This window comes from Trichomonas vaginalis, chromosome IV, assembly GCF_026262505.1.
Source record: "Trichomonas vaginalis G3 chromosome IV, whole genome shotgun sequence".
NCBI classification, from domain to species: domain Eukaryota; phylum Parabasalia; order Trichomonadida; family Trichomonadidae; genus Trichomonas; species Trichomonas vaginalis.
Window position 1 is genome coordinate 36,046,654 of NC_067206.1, and position 13,357 is coordinate 36,060,010.

General features: G+C 32.2%; 4 protein-coding genes across 4 annotated transcripts, besides 5 other annotated features; all 4 read left to right on the forward strand.

The window, feature by feature from the left end:
- Window positions 1-38: 38 nt before the first annotated feature.
- On the forward strand, window positions 39-486 carry TVAGG3_0230210 (termination of RNA polymerase I transcription; the record flags this gene model as incomplete). The annotated part of the gene is made up of 1 exon (XM_001319917.2): window positions 55-435. The coding sequence occupies one exon, from the start codon at window positions 55-57 to the stop codon at window positions 433-435; it is 381 nt and encodes a 126-aa protein (XP_001319952.1).
- Window positions 487-906: 420 nt separating this feature from the next.
- On the forward strand, window positions 907-1,924 carry TVAGG3_0230220 (uncharacterized protein; the record flags this gene model as incomplete). The annotated part of the gene is made up of 1 exon (XM_001319918.1): window positions 916-1,911. The coding sequence occupies one exon, from the start codon at window positions 916-918 to the stop codon at window positions 1,909-1,911; it is 996 nt and encodes a 331-aa protein (XP_001319953.1).
- Window positions 1,925-2,252: 328 nt separating this feature from the next.
- Window positions 2,253-2,276: a mobile genetic element.
- Window positions 2,253-2,276: a terminal%2Cinverted (terminal inverted repeat of tvBac_53II transposon ID:TVAGG3_0230230).
- Window positions 2,277-4,477: 2,201 nt separating this feature from the next.
- Window positions 4,478-4,510: a mobile genetic element.
- Window positions 4,478-4,510: a terminal%2Cinverted (terminal inverted repeat of tvBac_53III transposon ID:TVAGG3_0230240).
- A 1,998-nt stretch (window positions 4,511-6,508) lies between these two features.
- Window positions 6,509-8,103: a mobile genetic element.
- Window positions 8,104-9,196: 1,093 nt separating this feature from the next.
- On the forward strand, window positions 9,197-10,786 carry TVAGG3_0230260 (rescue of stalled ribosome; the record flags this gene model as incomplete). Its single annotated transcript, XM_001319919.1, has 1 exon — window positions 9,312-10,550. The coding sequence occupies one exon, from the start codon at window positions 9,312-9,314 to the stop codon at window positions 10,548-10,550; it is 1,239 nt and encodes a 412-aa protein (XP_001319954.1).
- Window positions 10,787-11,199: 413 nt separating this feature from the next.
- Window positions 11,200-12,771, forward strand: TVAGG3_0230270 (dolichyl-phosphate-mannose-protein mannosyltransferase protein; the record flags this gene model as incomplete). Its single annotated transcript, XM_001319920.1, has 1 exon — window positions 11,200-12,771. The coding sequence occupies one exon, from the start codon at window positions 11,200-11,202 to the stop codon at window positions 12,769-12,771; it is 1,572 nt and encodes a 523-aa protein (XP_001319955.1).
- Between the last annotated feature and the right edge of the window lie 586 nt (window positions 12,772-13,357).

Below are 13,357 nucleotides of genomic sequence, written 5' to 3' on the forward strand. Positions count from 1 at the left end.
TAATATCAATGTCTTCTAAGTTTACAAAATTTTAGAAAAAAAAATTCATTGAAAATGGAACACAAGCACCATCACTCCCAAAAGGCAGCAGAAGCACAAGAAGAACAAAAAGATCCAAATCTTGGTCTCTTCTGTACATTCTGTGGTACTTTAGTTCCAATTTCCAACGTAGGTCACATGGTTTGCCCATTATGCAAGAAAGCCTTCGATGGCAAAGCATTACAATTCTCTGAGAAAACAGTTAAAATTGTTAAAGAAGCTGACGAAATTACCTCAAAGCAAGGACTCGCTCGTTCTATTATCAAAGAAAAATGTCCAGAATGCGGAGAAGAAGGTTTGTACTTCACAACTGCACAAATTAGATCTGCAGATGAAGGTCAGACTATTTTCTACGAATGTATCCACTGTGGCTACAGATTTTCTCAAAATGCTTAATTTTTTACTTAGAATTTATAGATTAATAGAATAAAACTATGATACTTTTGCAATTTTATTACGTTCTATCATCAAAAAATAGATCTTTTTTATAAATATTATTCAAATAATCTATTTTAGTTTTTTATTTAAAAATAATACTATCAAAATGATATATTTAAAGACTCTTCATGATTTGCATGCTTTGTGTGCTTATATTTTTTGAATTGAAATCGATATGGAAATTGGATATTTTATTTTATAAATTTGATAAATTTTTACATGGCGATAATTTATATAAACAATAATATAATACAAATGAATGAGTAGATTATAGATAACTGCTGATAATTTATTCAATGAAATATTTACAACATGGTATGAGGTTGTAAATCATTTATTCTTTCTTCAGATGCAAAGGAAAATCTTATGTTCCAATATCTCATCTATTCAACCAAACTCTCTCCCGATCAATTGTCATAAAAATTAGAAAAAACTTTGATGTCTCTACAAAATGAATTAGAAAATGGCGAATTCTTAATTTTCGAGGATGGAGGATGCCACATGGTTGGACAAGCCCAAAAATCTGTCCAATATACCCCATCAACGCTTTCTTTGACAAATTTACATATCAAACTTAACCCAAAGTATGATCTTGAAATCCCAAGGAAAATTGCTTTAAGGGATATTACAAAATTCCAAGAGAAAGTTGTCGAAGATGCACCAGTTTTAGAAATTTTATCAGATGACGTAAGTCAAACAATCTTGTTATTTATTCCAGAGGAGCCACACAGAATAGCCTTTGTCAAATTGTTCCAGAAATTATGCGCCGCAAATAACCTTGGCCAAGATAAATGCAATGAATGCGCTTTGAGATACCGTCTTCAAATGAAAGCATCAAAAGACTTGAACCAATTCTACTCTAACATCAATTCAGGCAATGAAAATGAATCTCCTATCGATCAAATTCTCAAACCATCAGATCTTTCTTATTACCAACTTTTGTCATCATTCCATGTCGTTTTTACAGTCTGCAATTTCATCTCAGATATCCAAGATACATCTCCGATGCTCTTTTTCGCAGTTCTCATTACATTTTTGGGAATTATGAATATTTTGGCTTATTTCTTCGGTTTCGGCTTCTTGTTTGCATTTGTTCCTCTTACAGCCATCATTGTCATTGCAATTTTGCAGAGAATTGGTCGCTGGAAGTCAGTTCCACTCCCAGATTACACAGATGCTCCAGGAAACATCAAAAACTTCATGCAAAAGATTGATGAATTCCGCCATATTGTTAAAGTTCGCTTTGTTTGGGGAGAACCACAAATCACACTTCAAACATGCGAATTTTTGCTCGTAATGTGTCTTGTTTTCTATTTCTTGGATCCATTCATCATTCTCGCGATTTCCTTAATTGGTTTGTCCTTCTTCGAGCGCTGGGATCCATTCAAACTCGGATCTCTTTCCAAACTCCTTTCTCAGCTCATTTTATGGTAAAAAAATCATCATTGTATATATTAAGAATAAAAAAATCTTTTATCTTGTAATTGATTATCTTCTTTACTCAATTCTAATGCGGACATGATATGTCAATGAAAATCTGATGTATGTCGGTCTTTTGCAACACAGTTTATTTATTTCATCGAAATTTATAGTGTCGAGAAAAAAAGTAATGAAATTAAAAACCACTGTTCGAGTACTTTCTGAGACCCAGTTTGTCAGAAAAATGGCAGAAATAAAAAATTTTGACCTTTTAAAGTTTTGTGTCAGAAAGTTCTCAAATTTCTTCACAAACAATTTTTTTTAACTCGGAAAGTCTATCCTTTCAATGGGGACAATTACCACTTTCTGACATTCTCTCAATTTTTTTGACATATGAGTTTTATGTTCTAATATTCTTAAATCAAAAATTAATGTATTTGGTAGGAAAAAAGTTATTATAATTCACCATATAGTACTAAATATGGCAGTTGATCTTTCTTAGTATTGACATAAAGATATTTTGTCATTATGTTTATGAGAGACAGACACGAAGAATATGATTTCAAGTTTATGAGGGCAAGTCAAAAAGTGATAAGTACACCCTTAAGTGACTTAATAAAGTCTATCCTTCAATCATTTATTCGCATCTTTATAGCATCATTGAAAGATAATCTAAGTAATTGGAATAATAAATTTAGCTAATTATCTATCCATGATGCTAGAAATTATTAATTGGGGATGCATTTATGTATATTTGACTTAAATGCAAACCACTTACAACTGACATGAACCATCAAAAGAATTTATGAATATGTATATGTTTTTATGAAATCTACTCATTTATATCGAGGGTAACAAAATAGATGTCATGTGAGTTTTTGGCATAAAAATGCATTTATTCTCATTATTCTATCTGGGAACAAGAGAAACAGCATAAACTAATTTTTGAAATTTATTATTACGATTAAAGCCTTCTACTGTCTTTTCATTATTTATTTTTTGATTTGCAAGGCATGAATCTGAGGGCAAATGCTGATTTTCTGGATACATAAAATCTACTCTCTCTGTAATTGTGGCAGGACTATTTACATGAGGTACAAAATTACCAAAATAACATCCTTTAACTATCATCTCATCTTCAGTATATGGATAGAAATAGTCATATTTGGCGACAACATTAATAAAGTTGCACTTATTGATATATAGATTCACATAATAAGCGTAAATAAAGTAATAGCATGCATTGTCGACGTAGTTACAATAATCTATTTTAAATTCGCATAGATTAGATGATGATGATGATGTCCTGGATCCTTGATGGATTACCTCAGCTTGATAGTCACGATTTGCTGCAGATGTATTGTTTGAAAATGTTGAATATGTTATACTTGAGTTAGAAGTACAAGTAGCAATATAGTAATTTGTGTTTCTCACTATTGAGTTTGAGATATTGATTGATTTCATATTTATTTCTCCAAAACACATATAAATATTACTTACCCCATTTTTGGTTTCATAACCACTTGATATAATTATTGAATTAATTAGATAGTTCTTAAATGAAGGTGAAGATGAAACTCTTACATAACAATATGCGCCATGGCTTGTCGATTTTGAGCCATAACTGCATATACGGTTTTGAACACATTCGCAATTATCAGAAAGTACTAACAAAGAACCACCATTGTAGTTCTTGTATTCACAATTGTCAAATAAGCTTGTTTCAATGAGAAATTTCAGATTGTCATTTGTTTGATCTTCGATTCGAACTGCACCTGTCTCATTGAGAGAAATAAAGAGACAAAAAGATATGTAATAACTCTTGTCAACATTATTATTGAAGGATTCGTTTTTGTTTCGGAATTGTGTATATTTGATAGAAGAGTCGAAGAAATCTTCCCACTGTTTGTGAGAAGCAACGAGAAATTTATGTAATTTACGAAATTCATTTAAAGAAAATATCAATTTGAGCTCTAAGTGAAATGACATCAGTAAAAATTTCTTATAAAATTTGTTATCGTCGTTGTAATTTAATCGACGACTTTAAGGTTAACTTTATAATCTCACAAAAAATAACTCTCAAAAACCAATAACATGATATGAACTCTAAAATATTTTTAAAAAGTTTTAGAGATATGAAAGTCTATTCTTCCAACAAGTAGACTTTTTAAAAATTTTTTGCAGAAATTGCAATAAAAATTGTAAGAAATTCACGACCAACGTTATTTAACAATTGCAAATTTTGTACGTCTTTCTTTTTATATATCATTGCTAGAAACATCCTGTTTCTGAATTGAGTATAGAGCAATGCGTAATTGCACATTAGATAAATTATGTGTCTATATATAAATCAACTTATGGTTCGATCATTAACGAATGTTGCATCCAGTCCAACTGAGAAATTAATGCCATCAGTTATAAAGCTTGAATAATTTTATCACAAATATGAACAAAAAAGTCTTCATCAATTGTAATGCCACCAAATTCAAGTGATATCAAAAAAACTTGTATATATTAAGAATAAAAAAAATCTTTTATCTTGTAATAAAACTAACTTTTAACAATCAATCTTTAAGTATAATAATGGTACACTTACCACTTTCTGACATCTCTCATCACATCAGGATGTGACTTATTTTAATAACAAAAAAGTATATTTTTATAATATCTTTTTACAGATCAAAAACATTAACTCTTCACCTTGGAAATTGGAACATAAAGTTTGGATGTCAAAAAATTGAGAGGATGTTAGAAAGTAATAAGTGCACCCTAATCCCTCTTGAAACTCTTCTCAGTCTTTTCATTGGAATAGATTTATAGGTGTTTGTCCATATTGGTACCTATTATATCATACCAATAATTACAAATAATCACAAAATTGATAAGGTATACACTTATTACTTTAAGTCAGTTTCATATCCAAATAAACTGAATCTAGCCTTTTCCATTTAGTATTTAATGTAAACTTGGAATACTAAGCGATAATATTATCTCAGAAAACAAGAAATTTAAAACAAATGCCAAGAAAGCTAAAGTTATTTAGGAACAAGAGATGCGCCATGACCTGATGCCTTGGAACCAAAACTACATATTCTGTCTTGAAAACACTCACCATCACTAGAATATACGTATAAAGAGCCACCCTCGCCAATCTTGTGCTCACATTTGTCAAAAAAGCTTGTATCAATGAGAAATTTAAGATTTTCATATGAATAGTCTGTGATACTAACTGCACCCGTCTCATTAAGACAAATAAAGTGACAAAGAGAGATGTAATAGCTTTTATCTGCATTAATACTGAGATTTTGGTTTTTATTTCAGTATGATATGTATTGGATTGAAGAGTCGAAGAAATCTTCCCATTCTTCGTGAAAAATAGGGGAAAATTTATGTATTTTATGAACAGATTCATTGCCAATATCATTATTTCAAAGAACATCAAATTGAACTCTAAGAGAAATCTGAATTGTCAATATCATTCCATAATTCTTTCATGTAAAAATTTTAACTTTACAAAATTTCTATATCGTCATTGGTTTCTTATACATCTCTTTAATTTCATGATGATATGAAAACCGGATAACACTCTCCACTACATCATCTGTTAAACGATGTTTTTCACTCAAAAAATAATTTGAAAATCAAAAAATGATAAAAAAAAAGATTTTATTTTACCATTAATTTCGGTATATAGAATTAATTTTAAAATCCCGTCATTCATCTACAGGGTAATGAAATTGATTCATATCAGATAGTTGCATAAAAAGCACATTTATTCATGATTACTAAATTACAACTACAATTCACAAAAAATCATATATATTAAGTTTTTGTTCAAAATTTATTTATTTTCGATGGTTTATTTAGGAACTAGAGAAACCGCATAAACTAATTTTCTGAATTTATTATTTCTATTAAATCCTTCAACTGTTTCCTCGTTATTTAATTTTTCATTTACAAGGCATAAACCTGAAGACAAATGTTGATTTGTTGGATAAATCGAATCTACTCTCTCGATAATTGCAGCAGGTCTTTGGGCTGCAGGATCTTGTATATCAAAATAACATCCTTTGATTTGCATTTCATTATGAGTATATGGACTGAAATAAATCTTTTTGATGCCATTTTTATTAAAACTGCAATTATTGATATATATAATTACAATAATCAATTTTAAATTCAAATTGATTAGATGGCGATGCTCCAGATCCTTGATGAGATGCCTCTGAATTATATTCTGAATCACTTGTAGACGTGTTGTTTGAAAATGTTGAATGTGTTATGCTTGAGTTAGAAGTACAACTGGCATAATAGTAATTTTTGTTTCTCACTTTTGAATATGAAATATTGATTGATTTCATATTTATTTTTCCGTATTCCATATAAACATTACTTCTTCCATTTTTGGTTTCATAACCACTTAAAGTAATTGTTGAGTTAATTAGATAATTCTTAAATGCAGGTGAAGATGAAACCATTATACAACAATATGCGCCGCCATTTGTCGATTTAGATCCATAACTGCATATACGGTTTTGAACACATTCACAGTTATTGGAATTTACGTATAAAGAACCACCTTCATCGCTCTTGTGTTCGCAACTGTCAAAATTATAGATCCGTATTTTTCCCAAGTGAGGGGGGTATCTCCAATCCCAGCCCTATCGTCCTCCCAGTGTCAGTTTTCAATATAAAATCCAAATTTTTTTTGAAAATAAAAATTTCGAGAAATTTTTCTGATTTTTTTTCTTTAATTTCAATAATTCAAAATAAATTTGGGAGTAAAAAGACACTATTTAATGAAATTCATATGAGTGAATGTGGATAAATACTCTCAAAACATACAATTTATCTATTTTTTCTTTATATTATCAACTAATTAGTGATAATTTTTTTTGAATCAGATTTTTTTTTCATTAAAAACATAATATATAACACAACAATGATGCACACATACGTATCTACACATCAAAATATAAAGCTTGTTTTGGTCTGGGCATCCCAACCCAAAATTCTTAAAAAATTGAATAAAATTGAATACTTGGGGCTGGGATACCCATCCCAAAACCGAATTGAATTTTTTGAATTAAAGAATATATTTATGTATTTATAATATACATGTGATTTCTATAAAAAATACTAAATTCTAAAAAAAATTCAATTTATTCAAAACGTATACTAAGTGATCACTTCATTAGTAGGATCAGCAATCCTACTAAATGGTGAGAACGCCACTAACTCAAAAGGTCCTTGGAGCTCTTGATCTCTTGTCAGTAGAGTTCATAATGAGGCATGGCATCTACTGATTAGAGATCAGAGCAATCCTACCTTACCTTCAGGAGCTACAAAGCTCCTAATCGTTACGAGAGGGAGCCTTGGAGCTCCTGAAGCTCATCAGCAGAGGCTATTTACCATTTGGGCCTCTTCTGATGAAAGATGCGAAAACGTCTACGAACCAGGAGCTTCAAAGCTTCTAATCCTTACTAAAGGGAGCTTTGGAGCTCCAGAGTCTCCATCAACAGAGTCCCAGATGGTAAATGTCCTTTGCTGATGAAAGATGCGAAACACATCTACGAACCAGGAGCTCCAAAGCTCCTAATCCTTACGAAAGGGAGCTTTGGAGCTCCTGAAACTCCTTTTACTATAAAATAGGACAGTTTTCTTCTGAAGTTCTCATCAAATCTAAGACTTCAGAAGAAAGCTGGCCTATCAATGTATACTTACACTCTCATGGACTACAAGTGTACAATTTTAAGGCAGAGATTATCCGAGGCCTCTCATCAAATGAGGGACCTCGGATAATCTCTACCTTAAGTAGTCAAATAACTTTTCTCACTATTTAGGAACAAAAGAACAAGAGTTGGAGTACTTTAAGGCAAGATTCTTCCGAAATCTCTCATCGAATGAGAGACTTCGGAAGGACCTTGCCAAATCCTTGAACGCCAATATCCTTGGAACTGAGCTAGAACCAGGGAGAAGTAGCATACTATAGAGCACGATGGTAATCTCGGAAATGCTTATATCGCCCCAAGCACAATATTTAAGAAGTCTAACTCATATATACAAGAAGTCAGGCTGAATAGATATTGTGCATATGGTTTGCAGAACTCTCATGATATTTCAAATTCATGTTATCCCAAAAAAGGTGACACTTTGGGTGTATCGTCCATCCCAGGGATGCAAAAATCACATCACCTTGGATCTATAGTCAAATAAGCTTGTTTCAATGAGAAATTTCAGTTTGTCACTTGTTGAGTATGTGATACGAACTGCACCCGTCTCGTTGAGACAAATAAAGAGACAAAAAGATATATAATAGCTGTTGTAAACATTTTGATTGAAGTATTCAGTTTTGTTTGTGAATGGTGTATAATTGATTGAGGATGGAAAGAATTCATCCCACTCTTTGTGAGGAGTAATGAAAAACTTATGTAATTTATGAAGATCATTTAATGAAAATATTAATTTAAACCCTAAGTGAAATGACATTTATCCGAAATTCTATCATTACAACTTTACAAAATTCGTTATTCGCCGTTGTATATTCACAAAAAAAGTTATTTCTAAAAACCGAGTATATGATATGAACTCTATATACATGGGCTGTTATAGACCTTCTAGAGCAACAAACTCTATACATTAATAAACAAACAAGCAAATAATACTATAAAGTTTCAAAAAATTTTATGATATTAGAGTTAATTTATCAGATAAAGAGAGTTTGTACGAATATATTCGAATGAATGACAAAAGCATAATAAAAATTCAAAGTTCAGATTCATAAAAATATTCCTATTATTTTTGAGAATAAGCACATAATGGTTAAGTAATATAAGGATAAAATGTTTACTCTTGGTAATTTGGTATATTTTAATTAGAATTTTTAACTCGATTGAGCAATTATACAATTTTTTTTTCATTCGGATCTGCTATGTGTACATGTCTTTTCCTGATATCATGTATTGAAATCCATCTAAGCACTTTCTGCTGCAATTTTTACTTTTTACTTTTTTCTTGATATAATTTCTTTGATTTCTTATATCACTAAAAGAAACATCCGGTTTCTTAATAGAGTAAAGAATAATGTATAAATGCACATCGGATAAAATATCTATCTATAATTATAAAAACTTTACATTTGATCATTAACGTGTGTTACATCCAGTCCATTTGAGAAATGAATGCCATCAGTTATACAACTTGAATGATAATAATTTTATCACAAAAATGAACAAAAAAGTCTTCATCAATTGTAATGCCACCAAATACAAATGACATTATTATCTTTTATGAAGCTACTCTGTCAGTCAAAAAACTTGTGTCTATTTTTGACGGTTTGGCTGATTGTCAATTCAATTAAAATTTTTCTGTCACTTTTTCTCGATTTTTTTACTATCAAATTTAAAAAAAAGTTTATGGAGGCGACCAACGAATGTATATTATGTGCAGAGCCAATGGAACACAATGTTTTGCTTCCATGTGGACATTCACCAATGTGCATGAAGTGTTACCTCACTCTTCAGCAGTGTTACAAACAAAATACTTGTCCTATCTGCCAGAACGAAATTAATCCAGGCCCGATAATCACAGACAAGAGCGAACCACTTGCATATGAAGAAGAGGTTAAAACTGGATATAAATTCGATGAAAAGCTTAAGTTTTACTATTCAGATGATAATATTCAGCAAGAAATGCAATCCTTCTTGAAATACCAATGCCCAGAATGCGGTGAGTACTTTACAAACAAAAAGCAGTTCCAAGGCCACATTTTAACTCATGGCCTCTACTGCTGCAACTGTTGCTCTCGTTCTGGCAGGTTCCTTAACATCGATGTACCTATTTTCTCTAAGCCCGAGCTTAAATTACACCTCAAACAGCATCCAAAGTGCTTAGTTTGCCCATATCAAGCGTTTGATGCTCATGATTTAGGTGTACATATGAATGACTGCCATGTAAGATGCAGCTTGTGCGCAAAACATGACAAAATCTTATGGTTTGCCACTAAAGAAGATGTATTTAAGCATAATCGCGAATGCCATTGGATTTGCGAGCATCCAGACTGCATGCAGCTCACTACTAATGCTTACAATGACCAATTGGAGCTCCAATTCCACCAACTCGGTGTTCATAAAACAAAAATTCCTTCTACAGTCCATCCCATATCAGAAATGAAGGAAGACAAAGAAAGACCAAGCCAAATATTGAGAGAGCAGCAACAACGTCACATGGATGCCTGCAAGAAACTCGCATTTAATGCAAATGATCAATTCCACGGAAATAGAAAGCGCGTTGGCAACTTACTTAAGAATATCGACTTACTTGACCAACACCGCATTACTCCACAGGAGTTTTTGAAGAGTTATCACTCAATTTGTGGAAAATGTTCCGAAATTCTTTTCTGTGATACAATTGCTGCTGTAGGAGATGCAAAAATGCGTGCACTGATCGTCAGACTACAAGAAGGCTACAGACTTGGCCAGTTCCAGGATGATTCAACACTCGCAGTTAATGTTGAAGATTCTCCTGAAGAATTTCCAACGTTAGGTTCTGTTTACGATGTCCCTGATCGACCACAAACCGCCAAAAAGCCATCAAAACCAAAAGTTGTCCGTGGAGGCAAAACTTGGGATAAAGTTCGCATTGGCGACGAATGAAAGCCACGCGGAAGAGGCCGCGGACGTGGAAAATAAGATATTATTTCTAGAGTATAAATCTTTTGTGTGTATCTAAATTTTTCAAAAATTATTTCAAAAATTTTTATGATTATGATATGCATTGCCATGAAATTGCGAAAAATTGTATGAACGTAAGTGGATTCATCATCTTATTATATAAAATAAGATTAATATTTTTATAAATTTTTTTCACATTACACTACGCTGTAAATTTGATCCACTGCTATATTATATTTCGGTGATGCTTTCATTGTTTGATATTTGTTCAATATTTTCTGGGAATTCTAAATATGCTTGTAATGTTCTGATTTTGAGGATTTGGATCTCTCAATTTTGCATCAGTATTGATTTTATGTATCGATATTAAGAGTTTGGCTGTTTCATCTCTAATTTCCATTTTTCAAGAAATATATTAATAGTAATAGCATTTATCCTTGAAAGAATTAAACAAACATAGGTAATATAAAGTAAATTCATATTCAATTGGTTCTTTTTAGTTAATTTAATTTTAAATTTTTTTCAATCTAGAATATTGAAGCCCAATTATATGAGAAAATTTGATATTTACAATATTGAAAGGCTATATAAGATAATTTCGGATTTGATGAAGTGATGGAAAGCATCAAAAATGAGTGTTATTCACGTGACTAATATTGATTCCGAACTGACAGAAGGTCAAGTTAAGCGATATTTTCGCCATTACGGAGGTATCGCCGACATGACATTCAGGCTAGGAAAAGAAGGAAAGCATGACGGAAAAGCAAAAATTACATTTTATAATGAATATGCCGGATTGCAAGCTTTCGAGAAGAATGGTGCTATGCTCGGCAACTATCCAATTTACATATCAATATCACTCGAGAATCAAGGAAAAGGTTCAGCGGAAAGAGTTTATAAAGGCAGACTTTACAGGATTTCGGAAATTCTTGTTATCATATTAACATTAATCTTATCAGTATCACTACATGTTTATAAAATTTCAGAGCCAGCATACCTAATTGGCGAAGAACCATTAATATTTGACCATCTTAACCAATACATTCATCACAAGCGTCCATACGATGATCAGCCACCATTAGGTAAGCTTATTTACCTCGGCTGGGCCAAGCTTTGTGGCTACAAAGGCACACAAAAATATGAAATGCAAAATCAAGAATATATTCCATTTGATAACACTACGAACTATGTCTTTTTACGTTCCTTATCATGTTTCTGTGGTTCATTAGTACCACCAATTGTTGTAGCCGCAATTTCACTTCGATATCACTCTTTGACAGCACTTTTCCTTGTTGGCTTCATTCTCAGCCTCGATAGTGGCCTTATTACAATCAGCAGATCCATGAGTCTTGACTCAATTTGCCTCTTTTTCTCAGCAATTTCGATTTATTACACTTGTCTCCTCTATCGTCGTAATACATGGTTCAATGGCATCAAATCCACGGTCTTTGCCATCCTCGCGTGCTGTATTCGCTATCCAGCGTTCGGACTTTTCTTTTTCATCTTCTTTTCGAACTGGCATCTCGGTTTCGGACATCCAGACTCTACATGGAACTTCTTTTCACGTACAGCCGGTTTCATATGGATTGGATTAACCATTCTTTCCATTGTTACTGCAATTCATCTGATCATCACTCCGAAATTCGGTGACGCGGACCTCCAATTCCCCGAATACTTCAGGGACAGAGAACTCGCGGAGTCAGTGATCCTCATTATCTGGAAGCAGTTGAGATACAAGACAGGAAAGACGTATAAAACACTTCCACAAAGTAGATACATACAATGGGCGTTTTGGAGAGCTCCTCCAATGGTCATTTACAACATGAGAGATACAATGATCGCTATTGTTAACTCTCCTGCCATTATATTGTCATGTTTCATCACTTTGTTCTGGTGTTTCCTTTTGCAAAAGTTCGAATTTGTTTTTGCAATATTGACATCATGGGGATTCCTCCATTTCTACAAAGCAGCGACATTTATGTTCGACGCTTACGTACCATTGATCATCTCCCTCGGAGGACTCGCAATGGTTTACGACAGATTGCCAAGAATCTTCAAATACACGATTTTGTGGCTTTTGATTCCTCTTTCAGTCTGCGGCTTCTACCTGTTCATGCCAATCACATACGGCCTTCCAATGGATAAGTACCGGTTCTCTCTGATCGCTTTATGGCCAACTTTCAAGAGAACGTGGAATGTTTAAAAAAAATAATAATAAATAAAAAAATATAATTTACAGAAAAATCTTGTTTATTTAGGAATAAGTGATACAACGCAAAACATGAAACTAAATTTATGATTGCGTTTATTGTTTACTTTTATATCTTCCAATGTTTCATCTGCTTTTGTTTTTTGTTTTGCATAACATAAAAATGTAGATATATGACGATTTTCTGGATAAATGGAACTTACATTTTCTGTTATTGTGACCAATAACGCTAGGAATCATAGCATCAAAATAACATCCTTTAAATAACATTTGGCCGTCGTTTACATCAAAATATCTTTCACGAACAGTGTTTTTATAAAAACTGCAATTGATGATATGAGCATCATCAACATTACTCAAAAAGAGATTTTTGCATTTATTTTCTAAGTAATTACATGAAATAATTTTAAACTCAGGTCCATCAATACCTGCTGCAAAGTAATCTGTTATGGTGCTTGATAATGTCGAGAACGATATTTTAGAGTCAGAATTAGCATCAACATTGTGGGAAATTAGTTTTGAATTTGATATATTGATTGAATTCATATTTATTTCTCCATATCTTATATAAACATCTATA